Source organism: Ahaetulla prasina, chromosome 2, assembly GCF_028640845.1.
Source record: "Ahaetulla prasina isolate Xishuangbanna chromosome 2, ASM2864084v1, whole genome shotgun sequence".
Classification (NCBI taxonomy): domain Eukaryota; kingdom Metazoa; phylum Chordata; class Lepidosauria; order Squamata; family Colubridae; genus Ahaetulla; species Ahaetulla prasina.
This window is the reverse complement of record NC_080540.1, coordinates 283,137,916-283,160,885: the sequence shown is the minus strand read 5'-3', so window position 1 is coordinate 283,160,885 and position 22,970 is coordinate 283,137,916. Positions and strand designations below refer to the sequence as shown.

The 22,970-nt window shown below is 38.5% G+C and overlaps 1 protein-coding gene across 8 annotated transcripts in view; it reads left to right on the top strand.

Annotated features, from left to right (window-relative positions):
• NEDD4L (NEDD4 like E3 ubiquitin protein ligase) overlaps positions 1–22,970 on the top strand; it is a 356,456-nt gene that overhangs the window by 240,142 nt on the left and 93,344 nt on the right. For all 8 annotated transcript variants that reach the window (XM_058170485.1, XM_058170487.1, XM_058170484.1 and 5 more), the window contains 3 exons: positions 13,907–13,957; positions 21,038–21,099; positions 21,225–21,324. In XM_058170485.1, coding sequence (XP_058026468.1) covers positions 13,907–13,957; positions 21,038–21,099; positions 21,225–21,324 — 213 coding nt within the window. The remainder of the gene's footprint in view (positions 1–13,906; positions 13,958–21,037; positions 21,100–21,224; positions 21,325–22,970) is intronic.

Below are 22,970 nucleotides of genomic sequence, written 5' to 3'. Positions count from 1 at the left end.
TGACAAATGATAACAGCTTACAGAAACCTCGTCCCAAGAATACCTCTGGATAGTCTCAAACGAGGTTCTATTTTTCCTGTAGCTTTTCCCCCCAACCCAATAGTATCTTGGAAATAAATTATGTAAAGTTTGTCAGCAAGTTAACTATCCAAAGTCAGAAGAGGATGAATATTGGTATGGCAAAAGAAGCTCCTGGAGAAAGATAGTACTATTTAAAAATAGCTCAAGTCCACCTGGGGGCTGCAGAGAAAACAACACCCCCAGTGCATCCGTGTGGGAGAACCCGGGCAAGGGTTCAAAATACTGCTCACAGCGTCTTTCTAAGCTCCCTTCTCTCTTCCCATCCAGTCACATGACTTACAGCCGAGCAGATGCAGCCTGCCTTGTCTTTCCTAGTGCAGATAAACACATACAACAAACAGACAACAAACATAGACAGTTGGAAGACACAAGAGGAGAACAGAAATAATGCACACAAATATCACAAGTTACTTCATTATGCAGAATAGAATAGAATAGAATAGAATAGAATAGAATAGAATAGAATAGAATAGAATAGAATAGAATAGAATAGAATAGAATTCTTTATTGGCCAAGTGTGATTGGACACACAAGGAATTTGTCTTCGGTGCATAAGCTCTCAGTACGTAAAAGCTGTAAGTGATAAACCATAGTCATCATAAAAATACATTCATCACAAAAATAAAGATGCTTGGAAAGTGTTCTAGAACAGGGGTCTCCAATCTTGATCCCTTTAAGACTTGTGGACTTCAACTCCCAGAGTCCCTCAGCCAGCAAAGCTGGCTGAGGAACTCTGGGAGTTGAAGTCCACAAGTCTTAAAGGGACCAAGGTTGGAGACCCCTGTTCTAGAAGCCATGCTATGCATACTTTTCCCAAATGCTTTTATTCTTAACATATATAGATAGTCCTTAGATTACAACAGTTTGTTTAGTGACTATTCAAAGTTAACAATGGCACCGAAAAAAAAGGGACTAATGACCGTTTTTTACACTTACAACTGCTGCGACATCCCCATGGTCAACTGATCAAAATTCAGACGCTTGGCAACTGGCTCATATTTATAACGGTTACAGTGTCCCGGGCTCATGTCATCCCATTTTGCAACCTTCTGACAAGCAAAGTCAATGGGGAAGCCAGATTCATTTTAACAACTGCGTTACAAATTTAACAACTGCAGTGATTCGCTTAAGACAGAGGTCTTCAAACTTGGCAGCTTTAAGACTTGTGGACTTCAACTCCGAGAATTCTGGGGGTTGAAGTCCACAAGTCTTAAAGCTGCCAAGTTTGGGGACCCCTGGCTTAAGAAGTGAAAAGCAAGAAAGTTCGTAAAATGGGACAAAATTCACTTAACTCGCTTAGCAACAGAAATGTTGGGTTCAATCGTGATCGTAAGTCGAGGGTTACCTGTATATCCTAACTTTCTATATAAAGTATTTCAGCCAGTATTTCAGTCATTAAAGCAATATTCACATTTTGCCCTTCGTTTTGCCTGTTTCCTTCCGGCATCGAGCATTATTGTAAGCACGATAGACTCCCGTTTTGTGGTGGCAGGCGGATAGTAAGCTGTCATGTAACACTAAATGAAATCTGTACTCTGTCACTGAGCATGAATGTGCTGGTCAGGTCAGTAACCTTAAAGTGTTGTTTCCTCACATCAGCAGGGCCCCGTTCTAGGAATTTCAACACTTCCCACTCAATCCTGAAGTCTCACCTCCAGCCTCCAAGCCATATGCCCTTCTTATCTCTCTTGGTCTGTGATACTGACACAGAACAGAAACAAATGTCAGAAGAACAATGAGACTAACATTTACACAAGTATTAGCCCTTCCAAAGGGCAACACATGCTGGTTGTTGCATTGCCAAGGTTTTCATTAATGGCTGCAGCCAGTCTTCCCTTGATAGGTCTGTTTAGCAGAGCGTGTGATCCTTGCCTTGCCATTCTCACATAGTTCAAAGAAAGATATAGATCCAAATTCCCAGTGGGTGGGCCTAATATTTTCAGTCTTTTAATTCCCCCGGGTGATTATGTGCATCTGTGTGTGTGGAAGAGCATATCCTTAGCTTTTTTCAAATATAATATCAACTTTTGGTGGGAAGAGCGTGGGTGGCATTTATGAAACAATGCTGAGAGAGGACTTAATGATACGGAATGGGATGTTACCAGCGTGTAACTGGAGTGGGACTTTGCTAAAACAGTTTCCTCTGGTGAAGACCAGCAGCTGGAATGGTAAATCGAGGAAAATGACAAGAAGAAAGAGCAATGGAAGATCTGAACATGTATCAAGAAAGATTTGTGCAATATCATATATTGTGAGTCTTGGCTTCCCAGAGCTGGTGAGAAGCTTCAAGGGCAACATATACCTGCTATTGGCTTCCTTTTGAGGAGACAGCTGTTATAGTCGCTTTCAATTTATTTATATATAAACAAGTTGAGCAGCAGATCCATTGGCCCCTATCAAATTCTCAGTGGCTCCTAAAGCAAAACCCAATTCTCTTCTTCTCTTTCATTTCTCTCTTCCCAACTGGGATTTTAAGTTTTATCTCTTTTCATTTCTTAGAAATTCTACATACATGCACACAGATACCTTCTTGCATCATTCTCATCCATGACAGGGAGCCTACAAATATACTTTCTTTGAATGTCTGAGTCTTTTTTTTTTTTCCAAATCCCACATTTTTAAATCTCACATTTAAAAGTGGTTTGTTATTCAAACCAGCCACTGGTTGACAGAATAATAGAGTTGGAAGGAACCTTGGACGTCTTCTAGTCCAACCTCCTACTCAGGCAGAAAACCCAATACCGATGATGATAAACCTTTTCGGCACCGAGTTCCCTGAAAGAGGAATGAGCGTTTGCAGCTCATGCCAGGCGACATGGCTCCGCATGCCACTTCGGGTACGCATGCCATAGGTTCGCCATCACAGCCATTTACCATTTCAGAGAAATGGTTGTCCAATCTCTTCTTAAAAACCTCCAGCGTTGGAGCACCCACAACTTCTGTAGGCAAGTCATTCCATTGATTAACTGCTCTAACTGTCAATAAATTTCTCCTTTGTTCTAAGTTGCTTGTCTCTTTGATTAGTTTCCACCCATTGCTTCTTGTCCTATCCTCAGGTGCTTTGGAGAATAGGTTGACCTCCTTTTTTTAATGGCAGCTCCTTAAATATTGGGAGACTGCTATCATGTCACTCCTAGTCCTTCTTTTCGTTAAACTAGACTTACACAATTCCTGCAAACGTTCTTTCTTCCTTTTAGCCTCCAGACTGCTAATCATCTTTGATACTTATCTCTGTACTCTTTTTTTTTTCCAGAGAAGAGAATTATCCTCAAAGTTGAACCATGTGCTAAGGGCCACAGTTAAAAAGTATTGGAGTCAGCCAATATTTCATTGCCAGCATAACTGAATACATTTAAATGTAATTAAAATATAGCTAATATTTATTTATAGACATGGACAGCCAATCAGATCAAGTTCAAAGTTTTTTTTATAACTTTAAAAGTCCTATGTGGCTTGGGCCTGGACATTTGGCCCAGCCCATATGATCTTTGAGGGAATAAATACCATGGAAGGTGAAGGGGTGGGAGATCAACCATGGCGGCTGCTCTTCACTCTTTTGAACACCTTGCTTGCTGAAAAGAAGAATGCTCCTAATCATCTGCTTATCAGGAAGACTTTACAGTAATTTAAAATTTTAATTGCTTCTATTTATCTTTTTATGATCTGTAAGTCGCCCAGAGTCACCTTATAGGCAGCATATAAATTTCATAAATAAATCAAAGAAACAAATAAATCAAATGTATCTTTTATTTCACAGACTATTTGACTAATTGATAGTCCTGGGTTACTTTATTTAGTTAAATAGGCTTTTGAGAATTTCACTGTGTGATATTATAGAGTCTGCTGTAGTTGAGTGCTCAATACATGTAAATAAATTACCAATATACTGCCCTGAACTGAGCCTGTTAGGCTACTGTTTAATAATTGTATGAATATATAAATTGATAAAATAATACAGTTGAATTTCATTTTGGAACAAACTTTTTCTTTCTGTAACAGCTGAGCGTTAAACATTATTATAGTATCTATTTCCTGCAATTATATAGGCAGGGTATGTTAGAAGCAAACAAATTTCTAAAACAGCAGGCAGTCACTAATTCCTTATTATAATCATTATTCTATGCAATATTATTTAACATGCAGAACATAAAATATTGCTGACAACATACTTCTCAGTAACATTTCCAGAAAGTAACATTTAGAAGTAAAGAACAATTCAGGTGCACTGATCAGTAGAGTTTATCTGGATTTTCAAAAGGGTTTTGATAAAGCCAGTGTGGAATTCTAACTGTTGAGAGTAAGAATTTTTAGTAGATTGATGGCTGGTTAAAGAATAGAAAGGAAATTGTGAATAAATTGGCAGTCAGATGTTGAAATGTGATTAATGGAGACCTCCTGGGATATAAAAGCTTTGCTTTTTAACATTCCTAAGTCTTCTAAAATTAGACTTGCGAGTGAAGTGCTCAAATTTGCAGATGATTCCAGACAAGAGTTAAAACACAGAGGACAGAAAATAGCGATGAAGGAAGCTCTTCAAATTAAAGGGACTTAACATAATAGAGATGATTCACAATAAACACATGGCAAACAATGTACGTGGAAGGGAAAAATAATTACCATATAAAGAGTGATAAAGTCTGAACTGAGGGTTCATCACAAAACTTTACCTTGCAGTGTTGTTAGATAGTCCCGTGAGAAAAAAAATCAGCCCAGTTTATTTTTTTAACAATACAATGCTTTTTTAAAAAGTAGCATTTTTTACTTACTTACCAAATTTATACGAGTGCAAAGATGACTCTGGATGGTGCACAATAACACCAACAATCAAAACATATTATAGAAAGGCTTAAATCTGTTAAACATGTATAAGAACAAGAACAATACTGCTAATATCATAATGCCTTGATGCATAATCGGTGATACAAAGGCTGTAGGAAGCTGACTTCAAAAGTTCAGAGAAACCTTTGAAAGACCAATAAAGTAATGATAAACACATTATAGAGGTGAATGGAATTAGATACGATTTTCATCATATATATCCTACAAATATTTGCTTTTTCTTCATTTGTCAGTGTTGAAAGTGTCATGGCATTTAAGAGTTATTAAATTCTACAATGGACTTGGAAGAGATCTCAGTCTAGTCTTCACATTAGATAAACACACACACACACACACACACACACACACACTCCTGTGCATATGTACTTGCATACAAAAACTTAGGTGCTAACTTGAGGTGGAAAGAGGCATTGGCAGCATTTTAGCACCTTAAAAATAGCTACAAGAATGTCAGTTACCCAAGTGTTATGACGACTTGATTTGTGCATTGATTTGACAAAGGTGACAAATATTTCTGATTAATGAGAAGAATCCCTTTAGTGTGACTTAACAAGCAGTTACACTATATTTGGAGAAACCATATCAATATATAGTCTTTTTTTTTTTTGCAGCATATGAGCTTTTTTTTTTTTTTTTTGAACAGCAGCAAGGTTGTTTTGCTGGTTAATATCTTCACGCTGTAGTACAATCTTGTGAACAGTTGCTCAGAGGAAAGTTTTTAATCTACTACCTTGAACTCAATGTTAAATAATTATAATGGATTACAGTACAGCCTTAATTTTTGCAATTAGCAAATCATTGTATCCTGCCCTGCCCTGTCCTATTTCATCTCATGCAACAGGCATTCGATATTCATCACTATATTTCCTATCTTTATTGGGAATTAACCAACATGCATAATTAGGAGATAATTCTGATAAGGATGAAATAACTCATGGATTGCTTCCAGTGGTCAATATGATGAAAATGCTACACAAAATATTCATTATGTAAAATTGGAGAATTTGTTCTGTCCTCAACAAGGGATAGAAGTCAAGTAAAACCTCATATACAGGAACATTATATACACCTGTATATTACACACACACAAACACATACACACATGAATGTAAGGGAAAGGAGACTGTATATATTCTGACAAATTTGGGAGGAGGGGTGTTCCCTTGTGTTATGTCATAGTGAATCTGCTCATTTCATTCTTGCTAACCAATCAGCCAAAGAACATATTTGAAGGTGGGGACTAAATCACTGACAAGGTGTCCATCTATCTACAATAGACTGTTAAGGTACAGGAGAAACCAGGGCTGAAGTTCCAAGCAGGCTCTGCCCTGCGAATGTGGGAATGTCATAGTTGATTAACCACCTCATGGACCTCAGTTGACCATCCATGATCTGTACCCCACATTTAAATCAGTTCACTTTTTCTTAGGTAGCTAATAATGGGATTATGTCTCGTTTGACATTATAATTGAGTACATCAGAAGCCAAGGTCTAATTGTCAGTTTGTGAAGATGTCAAAAGAGCTCTTGCTACAACCTACCAGGCCTATATATCCAATACAACAGTGACAGCTGCACGGGACTTTCTCCAACACAAAAAAAAAATGCTATAAACAGCATGCAAGGAAAAGGAAGACATGAGAAACAACTGGGCACATCTCATCCAGACAATCATATCCAAACAATCAGCCCAGGGGTGAAATCCATCAGGTTCTGACAGATTCTGGAGAACCAGTAGCGGAAATTTTGAGCAGTTCAGAGAACCAACAAATACCACCTCTGGCTGGCCCCAGAGTGGGGTGGGAATGGATATTTTGCAATATCGTCCCCCAGGAGTGGGGAGGGAATGGGGATTTTGCAGTATCCTTCCCCTGCCACGCCCACCAAGCCACACCACACCCACCAAGCCACGCCCACAAAATCGGTAGTAAAAAAAAAATTGGATTTCACCACTGAATCAGCCCTATTCTTGCGCATATCACATCAAGCTCCTAAAGAAATGGTCCATCGATGGTGGATGGCCACATCCTCCTTGGAAGCATGGGAAGCACTCTGGGGAGCTATATATGGACACCGCTGTGGAATGTGAATGTTCTAACCAAACTATAGAAGGTCTAATTTCAGTTTTTATTCAGGATGAAGAAGCAGAGTTTAATTTAGGCAGGCTATGATACATTTAGACCTAAAGAATGTATAATCATTTTCAAGTTGAGCATGGTTCCTGATGACTTACGCATTATACATCCATGTAGTTTTCCTGGTGTGATATAGAAATGAATTGTCATTGCTTTATTCTGTCCCCTCCCCCTTTTCCTAGCTTCCAGCTCTTGGGTGTATAGTATCTAACTTCCCAGATGATTTCCCCATCTAAACCTTAACCAGAGCTGGCCCTGTTTGGCTTTCTAGGTCACCCAGAATCTCTACAATCCCCATGAATGTACCAAGTAGAATTCAGAAAACCTTGCAGAAACAGTAACTAGCCTGGGACGATACCTGAACCAACATAGTTCATGGTTTCTATTTGCATCCACTGTATTACATCGATTTTCATGATCTTTAAAAGCAGCATTTAAAACAATATAAGGGGAAAAAACGAGGGGCATTGCTCCATGCAGCTTATATGAAGTGAGGTAGACGAAAAAATAAAACGGAGAAGAGGGAAACGGGAATATAAACGTAGAAGGACAGAAGAAGTAGCTCAAAATATTTTGCTAATTAAGGTGAATTAGAATTAATTCATTCCTTCCTTCCTTCCTTCCTTCCTTCCTTCCCTCCCTCCCTCCCTCCCTCCTTTCCTTCCTTCCTTCTCCCTCTTCTTCGGGTATCAGAATGAAAGGGTCATTGAGGTTATTGGAGTCAACCCCAGCTCAGTGCAAGAATCCAGTTTAAAATATCCACAACAGATTGAATGCTCATCCTCTCCCGGAGCAATTCCAACAAAGTGGAGTTTTCACCTAGCTTGGTAATCGATTCCAGTGTCAAATTGTTCTAATGGTTAGGAAGTTTTTGCTAACATTCAGTCAGACTCATATATAGACTCCAATCAGGCATTTATTCCTGCACATACTTATATGGGATAGGAGATAGTGTTAAGTGACAAATTCTTGAATCAAAGCAGCTAAGGAAGAAAAGTATATTCCAACCAGTTGGTATTCCATAATTTCAGTCCACGTTAAGATTGCTCTTCGTTATACAGGAAGCATAAAAATCAAAAACACACCACAGATGGAACGTACAATGAAGTTTGAAGGCAACACTTTTAGGCTATATCCTAGACCAGGGATTTCAAACTCGCGTCGTCACATGGCATATCGCGACTTTTCCCCCCCTTCGCTAAAAAGGGAGTAAGCATGGCCAGTACATGACACATCTGCCCCACAGGCTGCGAGTTTGACACCCTTGTCTTAGACCAATGGCTACAAGAGGTCGTTACACCATTGCAAGCAGATAGGTAAAAGAGCTTCAGGATTAAACCTGTCCACTGTAGCTGTTCAACAAATAATGCTTAAAATAAGTCTGGCTCATACTAAGTCTGGCTTTAATTTCAACAGGATATACGAAGATTAATCACTGTTTGCATTCTCAAATTATTCATAGCGGCAGGTTTGAATGTGTTCACAGTCGGGAAGCTTGAAGTTATGAACACCCTGCTGAGAGTGAAATACTGTAGCTGTTAGGGGTAGTTTACAACCTAATTCTTATTACAAGAAGATAGCAATTCAAAATCCAGTTTTATCAAGGGATACATCAGTGATGCAAATTAAAGGCAAATCAGAGTGGCCTTGGGCCATTAACAAGGTTGATTCGGTTTTCATTAATAATGCAGATAACACCAGTGAGATGGTTCACAGCTTTGAGAAGCTCCTTTGTGTATGGTGAGGTTTCTCTGTATATGATGGCTGTAGGCCTTTAAGAGATCCTTCCATAATAGAAAAAGACACAATTAGGAGAGGTATACATGGATATACATAAGTGCACAGGATCCTTATTCCTTCAGGAGCAAAATAAAAATGGAAAGTCTTTTTTAAAAAATTAAAGTGGGAAATCCTATTCCAAATAGTTCAAGAAGTCCTTTTCAGATTTCCTAGTTTAAAAAATAGGCTAACGAATGAATATGTTGTTATTTTCAGTTCATATATAAGGTGAAACTGACATGCATTTTAAGATTATAATAGTCTGGCTTCCCTCATGAATCACACTAAGCCAGAATTAGTTTTGTGTTTTCTTAAGCAAATCGCAACATGTTTGTGTGGGATGCTAAGCCCTAACCAGCGAGTTCACACCTCACATTAAATCCAAACCAAACAAATTAAGATTTAATGGAGTGTGGGAATTAATTAGCCATTGTGTTAATTTACATTACTTGTTTCCAAATGCCTTGTATTAAGGCATGTCCTATAGTATTTGGCAAATCTGAATTCCAGTTATGTAGGCATGTACAATTCTCTGCTTCAATTTTCTGTAATGGGGGCGGGGAAGACCCGAATTTTAAAATATACTCACCATGTTTAACAAAAATGTAATCATATGAACAAGCAAAACGTCAGCTTTCTAAAGCGTGTGAAAATAAACATTTTTGTGACATGATGCTCTATCCGCCTTTGTTGATATTAATTGCATTATGGACATCTGTTTGCAAAGGGAAAAGCCTCTTGGGTTCTGAATTTGTGCTTGCTGAGATTGCAAGTTTTCAGGTTTCCAGATGGGAATAGAGAGATTATTTATAGTAGCTGTGCAGAGTTCTGTGCTGCAGTGTTTTTGTATCTCCTTCCTGTTTGCACATGCTGAAATATTCTCAGATGCTAGAGAATATGTTCTTCTTTATCTTAAAATAAACGCTACTGTATCTACAGGCTTAATTAAAATGCTTCCCAGTCGTTCTTGAGCAAGCAGAAAACTATCCCGAAATAGGGGTTTTTTTTAATGCTCACTAGTGACTCCTGTGTTGTGAGTATAGCCCCCATTCTGGCATGGTGTTGGGTGGTGGCGGTATGAATGTGGAGATGCAAGACAAGTCAAGCAAAATCATTGGTAAGAGCCTCCTGTTTTCCGTTAACAGCATGAAAAGCCATTTACTGATCACAAGATTGTTGTAACTGGGCCATACATTTGGGAGGAGGAGGGTAATGGCTAGACTTGCAGGTAACTTATTTGCAGAACCTGATATCTCTCCAAACCTGACAGCTGATCCACAGGGAGAAGAATTTTCCCAGTAAAATGGAGACCTTTTCTCATTTTATCTGGCAGCTCCAGTGAACAACTTCTGGATGCTTCCCCCTCCCCCAGGTTAATCCCACTGTCAAAACAAATCTTCTGGGCAGCTGATTCACAGATAGAAAGGTGGCATTTTTAATTGAAAGGCCAAAGCATGCCTCTCTCACTAGATTTTATAAGGCAAATGGAAGACGTGGTCCTTCAAGGATCCAGGATCCGTGTTGTGAATTGCATCCAGAAGTCCATTGGGAGCTAGTCAGTGCAACTCCCCTAATAAAGGTGTAACATGGATGAACAGGAAGCACTCGTAACTGCTTATACCACTATAATTTAAACAATTTGCAATTTTCACATGTTCTTCAAGGGTAGAGTGCATTACAATACTCCAGGGTGTACAAGAGACCATGGGACGAAGGCATGAGTGACCATGTGTAGTGTGCTCTTTGGCCCAGGAAAGGGCACAATTCATGGACAATGTAAAGTGTCCATAGCCCTCCTGAACATAGCTACCCCCTGCTGCTTAGGAGTCACCGACCCATAGGTCCAGAATAGGGGTGAAATCTCCTGGTTCAAACCGGATCGGCCGATCTGGTAGCGATGGTGACGGGTGCTTCGGAGAACCATTAGCAAAAATTCCTCTCCCCCGCCCCCCGCCCATAGCCACCCAATCGCCTGGTTGCCCACTTGTCCGCTTGCTTCTTTCCGGCTTGCTCACTTTTCCCGCCCGAATGGTAGCAATAAGTTGTAAAAAATGCTTTTAAAAGTAAAAAACAAGCTCTGACGGTCACGGCTACGCCGTGCGATTGTCAGAGCCATTTTTTTTTATTTTCAAAAGCATTTTTTACAACCTCTTCGGCCAAAGAGGTTGTAAAAAAATGCTTTTAAAGGTTAAAAAAAAAAGATCGCGCCCCCTAGCTAATCACATTCCCCGCACACTGTTCTACTTACCCCATGCCTTCTTTTGGCGTGCACTGTGCGTGCTCACACCTCACATTTGGTGCGTAGTGTGTAGTATGCACTGCATATGCGCATGCGCACACAGATCACGCACTTGGCACGCAGTGCACATGCGCAGCCAGCAAACTGGTAGTAAACCGGTTCAGATTCCACCACTGGTCCAGAAGTACACCTAATTTGCACACCAGTTGTTTCTGTGGGAATGCAATGCCAATCAGAACCAAAGATAGAAAATCCCTGGATCCAGGAAGCTTTAACAACCAAAGTTACTCAGTCTTGCCAGAAGCTGTTCTTCCTCACCAAAGACCTACAGCCTCCAGATACCAGGACAGGTAGCAAAGTATCATCAGCTGCAACGCATACTAATGAATGACCTCATTCAATGGCTTCGTGTATATCAGAGGTGTCAAACTCATGGCATCACGTGACGTGTTATTACTTTTTTCCCCTTCACTAACCGGGCGTGGGTGTGGCCAGTGTGTGACGCGTCCGGCACACGGGCTGCGAGTTTGACAGTCCTGATGTAGATTTTAAATGGGAACAGGAAAAGTGCCAAGCTATCCTATCATAACTGGCTGAGGCTTACACTAGAAGAAGCAGACTGTACCTCCAGACCTAACCCCTAAACTTGGCCCAAAAGCCGGCCCACTACAAGGATTGCCGGAAAAATTTGAGAAGACGTTTTATCCATATTTAAATGCATGTGGAGAAAGGCCATGATGCAGAGGTGAAATGCTCCCGGTTCAGACTGGATCAGCTGATCCAGTAGCGATGGCAGAGGGTGGTTCGGAGAACCGGTAGCAAAAATCCCTGCCCCTTCCGCCCATGCCCACCCAATCGCCCAGTCTCCTGCTTGCCCGCTTGCCGCTTCTTTTAAAAAATGCTTTTAAAAGTAAAAAAAAAGGCTCTGACGATCACAGCTGAGCCACACGATTGTCAGAGCCTTTTTTTTTAGTTTTAAAAGCATTTTTTTAACAAACTATTGGGTAACACGCACGCACAGCCAGCGAACAAGTAATAAACCGGTTCAAATTTCACCATTGCCATGATGTTATTTCAAGCCTCTTCCAGTCCATATCCAATCAGCATTAGCAGTGGACTGACTGACAGTTGATTTAATTTCAATAATGTTTATAGACTAGAGTTTTTCCCCTATCTGAGCAATACAGTCCATTAGCAATACATTAGCAAAGGAACTAAGCAATTGGTTTTGTCACTCCTAAAATGTTTGTTTTCTTTGGGGGTTGCCTCAAACTGTCCACTGGGAGGCATTACCAATCCACAATTTACTGTCAAGCACAAATAGGCTGTAGCTAAATAGCAGAGCATATTTTCTATGCAGAAGTCAATTCTTGTTATCTCTAGAAAATCACTGTTTGGGGCTGGGGGATCTTCACAGGAAGAAATACTAAGTTAATGGGACCCAAACTTTGATGCAGTGTCCTAGGTTTCAGATATACTGTACACACATTAATTTCTCTCTGTATCTCCTCTTCCTCCTCCTCCTCCTCCTCCTCCTCCTCCTCCTCCTTCTCATCTAGAAATTTCCATATCAGTTAGATATCTCTATTGCAGTGAACAGGGAACATGAAAGGGTCATGTAATTCTTAAATGAGACATTAATTTTTTCAGTCGGGATAACTTGCTTTTCCCAGCATGAGAATCCTAATATAGAATAGAATAGAATAGAATAGAATTTTATTGGCCAAGTGTGATTGGACACACAAGGAATTTGTCTTGGTGCATATGCTCTCAGTGTACATAAAAGAAAAGATACGTTCATCAGGTACAACATTTACAACACAATTGATGATCAATATATCAATATAAATCATAAGGATTGCCAGCAACAAGTTGTAGTCATACAGTCATAAGTGGAAAGAGATTGGTGATGGGAACTATGAAACGATTAATAGTAGTGCAGATTCAATAAATACTCTTACAGTGTTGAGGGAATTATTTGTTTAGCAGAGTGATGGCCTTCGGGAAAAAACTGTTCTTGTGTCTAGTTGTTCTGGTGTGCAGTGCTCTATAGCGTCGTTTTGAGGGTAGGAGTTGAAACAGTTTATGTCCAGGATGCGAGGGGTCTGCAAATATTTTCACGGCCCTCTTCTTGATTCGTGCAGTATACAGGTCCTCAATGGAAGGCAAGTTGGTAGCAATTATTTTTTCTGCAGTTCTAATTATCCTCTGAAGTCTGTGTTTTTCTTGTTGGGTTGCAGAACCGAACCAGACAGTTATAGAGGTGCAAATGACAGACTCAATAATTCCTCTGTAGAATTGGATCAGCAGCTCCTTGGGCAGTTTGAGCTTACTGAGTTGGCGCAGAAAGAACATTCTTTGTTGTCCTTTTTTAATGATGTTTTTGATGTTAGCTGTCCATTTGAGATCTATATCTATATTCATTGGGAAGGCCCTGGAGTGTGCATTGTACATATGTATAATAAACATTACTGTCTTTCTGTTCTTTTTATCAAATAGAACGCTTGTTTTGAAATGAAACAAGCAAGATAAAATGATCAGGTGACTTCATTTACCTCCAAGATTCATTTCTGCGGGTTTTTTGTGACTACCGGTAGCTTGAAATACTTTTAGCTTTAGGGTCTGTCTCTGTATATATTTAATCAGGCTGCTCAAGGACAAAAACATTATATGAAATACAGGTAACTGAAATTCTCTGACAAAGCCAAGACTTTGAAGTGTACAGTAATTAAACTATAATTTAAGATGGCTTTAAAAACTGACTTGATATTTATGTCAGTGACTATACTGATTTAATAATAAATCCTTCTAAATCTTTTCTATTTTGTTAACAGACCAGAGACGACTTTCTGGGTCAAGTGGATGTGCCACTTAATCATCTTCCGGTAAGAACTTTTTACTGCTTTGGCCTCTCTATTTTGTAGAAGGTAAATCAAGAGTGATCTAAGTCAAAAGTAGGACTTTGTATTTGTAAGAACTTCACTGTTATTCATTAGAAATCCTTGTTTGTTTCTCCTCATATATTTGTTTATACATTATATAATCTTTTAGTGTTATGCTTGTATTTATTGTTTTGACAAAATTAAATTAATAAATTAATAAATAAATAAATAAATAAAAAATCCACAAAGTTCACCTTGTCGAGCAGGATTTCTCAACCATGACACCTTTAAGATGTGTGGACTTCAACTCCCAGAATTCCCCAGCAAGCATGCATGCTAGCTGGGAGATTCTGGAAGTGAAATCCATTCATCTTAAATGTCATAAATGTGAGTTATTTTTTTCAGCACTGTTGTAACTTTGAATGGTTCAGTCATTAAGTGAGGACTTCCTGTAGACATCTACATGCTCATTCTAACATTTTATCTAGCATTTATATGGGTTTGAATTCAATGTGGCTCCATGATTTCTATTCCATTCTAAAAAGTAGTGGAATTCAAGAATTTGAAAATATGAAGCGTCTGTAGATGTTCCATATCTACCATTATTGTTTAGTCGAATGGGAATATCCTGTTTCCCAATTATGATGAACCTTTGAAATGACAAGTTCCATTGTCTAAACTTGTTGGAGAGAGACTGGCTGAGCCGGGGGAGGAGTCAAGTGGGAATTAGTCTGGAATCTCTATATAGGCACAAAAGGGCAAGGTCCGACCCAGCCCCCACTCTGAATGCTATTAAACCTTATTTAGTATGGCTCAAATTCAAACCACCAGTCTGAGAATATTCCTGTGTTATAGGCACGAGCAATAAAATAGCTAATTGAACTCTTCACATGTGGATCTGACTGTTCATGCCTGCCAAAACCGCAGTATTTTAATGTTTTCATAGGTATATAGCAGATTTTTTATTTAAACTTGAATATTGTAAGTTATAGGCTAATTTTATTTAACAGTTATAGACAACTTAAACTGAGCAAAAATGCGAATTTTGCTATAAATCTAGGCAGTCTTTCTTTTTCATATGCTTTGGGGGTTTTATTGATCTTACCAGGGAGAAAAGGGAAGTGCAAACATTTTGTAATAACATTAGTTAAGAAGCAAATCCAGTAATTTAAATAGAAACTGGCATGTTTTTAAGGACTATTTTTCCAGTGTCAAATGGTTATGGTTGCATATGAATTCTAGCAGATTCTTTTTTCAATTTGCCTGTGGAATAAATTTTTTCTTCTTCTTTTTACCATTGGCTTGCAGTGGGTCAGAACTAAAAAGACTATGTTGCATCTTGACAAATTAAGGATTTCGCATGGAGGTGGTATTTAAAAAAAAACTTTGTATTGAGTCTCCTGGGTTTCAGAAGGCCTTTAAAATCCAGCTCTATCCCCAGAGTGTTGATGAAGCCCTTGCCTTGTTTTCTTATATTTTTGTTTTTTAGTTGAAATGGTTATGTTGTATTATGTATTTAATAGTTTTAATTGTATAGCCTGCTGTTGTAAGTTGGCCAAAGTGTTTGGAATGGAGTTGTGCCTCAATACTATGTAGCGCAGAGCTTAATACATAATATTGAAACAAATTTTTTTAATAATACTATATCCCAGATCCTTGGGAAGGACTCCCTAGAGCAGGGGTCTGCAAACTTGGCTCTTTTAAGACTTGTGGACTTCAACTCCCAGAGTTCCTCAGCCAGCAAAGCTCTGGGAATTGAACCATGGGAATTGAACCATGGGAGTTGAAGTCCACAAGTCTTAAAAGAGCCAAGTTTGGAGACCCCTGCCCTAGAGCATACAAGTCCGTATCCAGTGGAATTGGAGTCTGGCTGATTGTACAATGAAACATAATTATACTAAATAATTTAGTAAATAATCTTTTAAGAAAGAGATTTAGGAGCTTTCACTTAAAACAACTGAAAAGAAAGAAGTCAGTCTTTTTCCCCATTTTTCCCCATGATGAGCTACTTATTGGTTTGTGTTAAGATGAAGAGAGAAATTTTTGTGGCATTGATGAAATAGTCACATTATTCATATGCTGTTCTTTCTGCTCTACTATGAGGGGTTTCTCATTAACAGAATAACCAGCACTAAATACAACTTTTGACATCATTAGAGTTGGTAATTTAGTACAAAACCATTTCTTTACATTGTTCAGATCTTTAAGAAAAAAAAATTGAATCCACTGAAGGCGTGCACATATCTCTTTTGTGCTTTGTAGGGACAGATAGATGATAATAGTAATTTCCTCTTATTTTAGCTTGTGGTATTCAATGCCAAATTGTTAAATCTTCATCCAATGCAAATGTGCATTCATTCATTTATATAATACTAATCAGTAATGATGTTAAATAATGCATTTCTAAAAATGGAATTTGTTCCACTGAAAATAAACTATGGAGAATTATTTTGGACGTTTCCCACCTCATGCAATTAGAGATTTTGGCTAGTAAGTTCCAGCAGGCTACTAAGAAGACAAATTGTTGCAGACAATGAAAATCCAGAGTACTTTTTTCCCACCAGTATGAAATTTATTGATTGCATCTTAATGGTGGATTTGATTTAAATCAAGTCTATTTAAATCACGATTTAAATCACTAGTAAAAAGCCTTGATTTACATCAACTCAATTTAAATCATAATTTTTAAAGAGCAACTGCCATCTCTTACCCGCAGCGGCTCCTCCTCTGACCCACTGTTGACTCACTGACAGTCCCAATGTTGTAGAATATACAGCCTCATGCTACATAACTAAGCTCCATTTCGTGCTGAATAAACTAAATTATTAATGTATCTTAAATAGAAAAGTATCTTTAGATAGATTTTTACTCCAAAGGCATTTTATTAAAATAAATTTAATAAAAAGCAAAAAAAAGAATCTGATTTAAATTTTAAAAAATCCTATTTAAATAAAAAAAAATCCGGTATCATCTGCATATCTGAGGTTGTTGATAGCTCCATCTCTACCTAGTCCCTAAAATGCCTCCTTTCCCTTCTTTCTGATGGGGAAAATCCAGGAACCTATGAGGATTGGGTGGTCAAGGAAGAAGCTTGATAGGGGATTTCAAGGACTGATAACAGATTAGATGGAGACTTTTCATTATTTGCCAGGCAGCTTGTTCTGTAGGAATTCATTTACTGCTTTCAGCTTTTTCAGCTCTTTTCCCCCCCAGTATATTTGTGTTAGCCTTGGATATTATAGTTCTCTAAGAGGCTGAAAGTTAGGGTGGTCCAGTAAAAAAGTAAATATCTAATTTCCAGAGGGTGTAGAATAAATTATGGAGGTATCCAATAACAGATGCTTCTCTGTTAGGTGGCAAAATTTTAACTGCACATGCTTCTCAGCAACAAATTCAAGACATATGTCTGAATAGGTATTTGAAAGAACCAGAAAGAAAATACACACACACACACACACACACACACACACACACACACACACACACACACTGTTGCGCGTATGAATTTGCAAGAATTTCTTCAACGGAGTCAGTATTTCCACAAAGGACATGCTGGTTGATACGTTTTGACTACTCTTAGTTGGTTGTTTTTTTTCTTTACTAGAGAATGACATTTTTGCTGGTCATATAACATATGCATATAACATACAAATCCAGTTCTGAAAGTTATTTTTCCTCATAAATGAAACTGAATCATGTCATAATGGGGAGGGGAATCTATTATTCTCCTTTAGGGAAGGAGTCATTGCCAAAGTATTTTGATAAAGAAACCCTTGGATATTAAATTTTGGGTATTAAACGGACAACTAAAATATTGGATCAGGAAAGAGTTGAAGTTTTTGCTGAGACTTGCAGTTGGTAATGAGTGGAAAAGGAGAACAATTCTAGGCTGTTTTAGGAGTTTTATTGGTGTCCTGAGTCGGATAAATTCATCTTTGTCTGGGAATTTAGTATGTCTTTGCTGCAGCTGTTCTAGTCGATTTCTTTAAGTACTGGAGATTTTAAAGACATATCCATGCAGTTTCATTTTAGAGTTAAGTGTCTATATTAAAAATTTAGCACATTTCCTAGGATCTTTCCAATTTCTTTAATTAGCATGCACCTCTTTATTCCTATCATTACTGTTAGCGGTACAGAGTGCATTGCAATTTTAATCTCATTTATTGTTCTTCCATTGGCCTGTGAGAGAGGGCTTGTAATTGCACTGGTACATAAAAGATGGAACCATCTGAGGGAGTTTTTATTTTCTGCTTTGAGGTTTATTTTTTACATGCTACATCTCTTCCCTTTTTTACATTTTCCTTAATATTCTTCCAATCACATTTTCTGAGTTTTAAAATCATTATCGCAGCAGGGCCTGTCACCAGCATAATGATTAACAATAATGATAAGTCATCCCATCCTTCTGAAAGTGCTTTTTATGTATTGTCATTTGCTACAGCATGTTAAGGCCATTTGCTGCCCAAGTGTTACTGATGGGAGAGTGAAGCTAAGCATTATTTCTGTTCGTTTGCAACTGAGACTATATTATTTGAAGAGGGGCTGCCATTCTTGACACAGTATGTCACCAGAATTAAAGGATGCGCAGCATTTTCCTTCTTGCCCTCCAAAATGAGGACTAGAATCCAGAGTAAAACTTGAACTTGATTTGCATTTGTTTATACTGTTTCCCCCCAAAATAAGACATCCCCTGATAATAAGCCCAATTGGGGTTTTGAGCGCATGGCAATAAGACCAAGTGCTTATTTCAGGGTTCAAAAAAAATATAAGACAGGGTCTTATTTTCAGGGAAACATGGTAGGTGAAATGAATGAAAATTAAAGGCTGGTAAAAAAATTTCTGCCCAATCAACTGTTTAAATATTTCCTTCTGTCATTTTAAACATTACAATTTGGTAATAATGTTGGGGGAAATGCCCTGATTGTTCTATTATTTTTAGGGATGGACATAACTTGGGGTTTGCTGTTTAATTTCTGCTCTATCTTCAAATCAACCTTCCATCACCTAAAACTCTTAGGTAAGAATAGAATAGAATAGAATAGAATAGAATAGAATAGAATAGAATAGAATAGAATAGAATAGAATAGAATAGAATAGAATTTTTTTATTGGCCAAGTGTGATTGGACACACAAGGAATTTGTCTTGGTGCATATGCTCTCAGTGTACATAAAAGAAAAGATACCTTCATCAAGGTACAACACTTACAACACTTAATGATAGTCATAGGGTACAAATAAGCAATCAGGAAACAATCAATATCGGTATAAATCGCAAGGATACAAGCAACAAAGTTACAGTCATACAGTCATAAGCGGAAGGAGATGGGTCATGGGAACGATGAGAAAATTAATAGTAGTGCAGATTTAGTAAATAGTTTGACAGTGTTGAGGGAATTATTTGTTTACCAGAGTGATGGCATTCGGGAAAAAACTGTTCTTGTATCTAGTTGTTCTGGTGTGCTCTCTATAGCATCATTTTGAGGGTAGGAGTTGAAACAGTTTATGTCCAGGATGTTTAATTTCCTTCTGTCATTTTAAACATTACAATTTGATAATAATGTTGGGGGAAATGCCCTGATTGTTCTATTATTTTTAGGGATGGACATAACTTGGGGTTTGCTGTTTAATTTCTGCTCTATCTTCAAATCAACCTTCCATCACCTAAAGCTCTTAGGGAATTATAGTAATTGTAGATATCATATAACCATATCAGGAAGAAACCATAGCTGGATGGAAAATCAAGGAATCTTTAAGTAACAAGTTCTTTATTCAAATAGAAAGAGCCCTGTTGTTATTTATATTTATTTAAATTTGACACCTGTCCAAATACTGATAATGAACGTAGGTGTGGAATTGTAAGCTGTTTTGCAAACTTAAGCCTGAAATATGTCTTAATGCCCTTTTCCTTTAACCCCTTTAGAAACAGCATTGTAACCTGTAGTAGCTGCCCCTTGAGTAACTTCTTCTAACGCATCTGTTTCATCCTGAAACGGATTTCTTCAGCATTAAAACTGGAATTACTGTTCTCCATTTCATTCTCTTTTTCCACATGAAAGCCTACATCTTTTTCCCATAGACATAACACTCTCCCCCCTACCCTACCCAGGTCTTTTATGTGAATTGTTTGGGAAAGGCTCTTTGTAATCAATCCTCAGATCTCTGCTTTAAACTGTTAGCGAATTGCTTGAACATGTTGAGTTATTGAAGAAACATGCAAAGTCTTTCCATTCTAAAGATTAAATCTCCGAGTCGTAACATTATCACAGCTCGTTCACAAATAACAAACGTCTGAAGATTATTAAAAGCAAGATTTATGAGAAAAATCTGTTATGGGAGAGTCGGGTGGATAGTGGGAAAGAATGTAAGACGTGGACTTGTACTTGATATTAAAAAAAGCTGATTCATCTGTTCAGCAATATTAGAAACAGTTTTCCACATTTTCAGACAATGTCCTTTTCCAAACCTATGTGAACAAATCAAGGATTGAACTTTAAGGCCGCTGAGCAATGACCATTCAAAGTCCAGAACTGGAGCTTCTACCTCATGTTCTTCAGACAACATTTTTCAAATTTCCCCTCCATGATACTTTTTAGGTAGTGAGGGTAGTGAACTTGTTTTGTGAAGAGTGTATTTTCACTTGACAAGCTGTAACATGTAAACTTAGCCATTCTGGTTTGTTAATCCTTCATTATTAGTATATTATTTAGAGTTAACTGACTTATAGTTTGCTAGACAATACACGGTCAAATGTGGTTTTTTTTTTATCCCAGTTAATAGTTAAAGAAAAAGTCTGAGTGAATGCCTGCACGTGTAATTTTATAGCAATTGTTACTCAACAATGTGTGTCTTTATTTCCCTAGCTCTCAAGTTTTTTACACCAAAATTGTGATAGTTGGTTCTGAGCAATTATTGGCGTTGAGGGTGACACCTAGTGGAAATGCTCAGTTATGGAACTGCTTTCCATGCCGAAACAGCACTTCTGATTAATTATCATTTAAGATTTTCGTAGGCTTTATTATCACCAGGATATTTAGGTGTCTGCCCTTCAGCATTAATTATTTGCTATTCTTATTACACCATTAGACTGAAGACCCAACTATGGAAAGACCTTATACGTTTAAAGATTTCCTTCTTAGGCCAAGAAGGTGAGATCATTTTTATATACCTTATATATGTTTGTTTCCTTTGTTTAAAGTGCTTATTTAGCTCCAACGAGTATAGTATTCTAAAACACAACTATATTTACAATGGCTATTTCTTCCTTCTATAGTCACAAATCTCGAGTAAAAGGATTTTTGAGGTTGAAGATGGCTTACATGCCAAAAAATGGTGGTCAAGAGGATGACACTGATCAGAGAGAAGATTCAGAGGTAAGCCCTTTGAAACAAACAAATGTGGGGGCTTTTTCCCAAGTTGACTGGATTATTGCTGGCTGAGCAATTCTGGATGTTGAAGTCCACACATTTTAAAGTTGCTAGAGTTGAGAAACATTGGTTTAGAGCAGCATTTTAGGGCACTAAGGGACAGGTTCCATGAAGGAGGGTTTTTCTACAGATGGGGGGAGGGTTAACAGAGTCGGAATGGACCTTGTAGGTCTTCTAGTCCAACCCCCGCCCAAACAGGAGACCCTAAATCTTTTCTGACAAATGGCAGTCCAGTCTCTTCTTGAAAGCCTCCAGTGATGAAATTCCCACAACTTCCGAAAGCAAACTGTTCCATTGGTTGATTGCTCTCACTGTCAGAAAATTTCTCCTTATTAATAGGTTGAATCTCTCCTTGATCAGTTTCCATCCATTATTCCTTGCCTGGCCTTCAGGTGCCTTGGAAAATAGCTTGACCCCTTTCTCCCTGTGGCAGCCCCTCAAATATTGGAACACTGCTATCATGTCTCCCCTGGTCCTTCTCTTCACTAGGCTAGCCATGCCCAGTTCCTGCAACCGTTCTTCATATGTTTTAGCGTCCAGCCCCCTAATCATCTTGGGTGCAGTTTTGTGAACTGCCTGGATCCCATGGGGCATTGCTCACTTATGTGGCCCAGTTCTGGAGGGCTCCAGACGAGTGCTGGTCCATGGACCAGGGCTGAAAACCCCTGACCTAGAGGATTAGCCTACTACTTTTCAGGTCTCCTAGTTAGGTCACCCTGAGGAATTACATTGCCAGAACTTAAGAGGCCTCCAATATCTTACTACAATATGTGGATTGCTGTGACTTCAGAAAGTGGTAAAGCTGTACCATTGTAGATACAGCCCCCTCCTTACATCACAGTTTACACTGATTTGGCCTTGAAAACAGAATAAGTATACTTTTATCATCATCAGGATGAATAATTCAGATCGGAACTATGTTGGCCTCTATGTACAAGCCTTTAGCACAGCGGTTCTCAACCTGTGGATCACGACCCCATTGGTGGTCGAATGACGATTTGCCAGGGGTCGCTTAAGACCATCGGAAATATGGGAAGTATACTTGCGAGTCGAAGAATCGCGCTCCAATGGTTGACTCCACAAGCCAGCTACAAGCTCTTCAAATCGCTAGCCGAATTCGGTTTCAGGCACGATGAATTAAAAAAGAGAGAAATCTTTGCTCTGATGTCTCCCTCTCAAGCCAGCTGCAATCACTCCCAATCGCTAGCCTAATCTGGCTTCAGGTGCGATAAACTTAATAGGGGAGGAGTCTCCGCTTTAATGCCTCTGTCCTCAAGGCAATCGCAAGCAGTTCAGATCGCTAGCCAATACGGCTTCAGGCGTGATAAATTCAAAACGAAAATAATTTTACGGTTGAGGTCGCCACATCGTGGGGAATTGTATTAAAGGGGTCGCAGCACTATAAAGGTTGAGAATCACTGCTTTAGCACGAAGCATCGTTTTTCAAACCTAGTTGAATGAATTCTTCTTCCAGGATATGAAGCAAGCATACATTCCTACCTGCATCATTGTTTAAGAACTGAATTGTTATTCTAATTAGCAGTGCTAGGTTAGTGGGAGAAAGTCTACTACTCTGCAGAGCTTAATGTTAA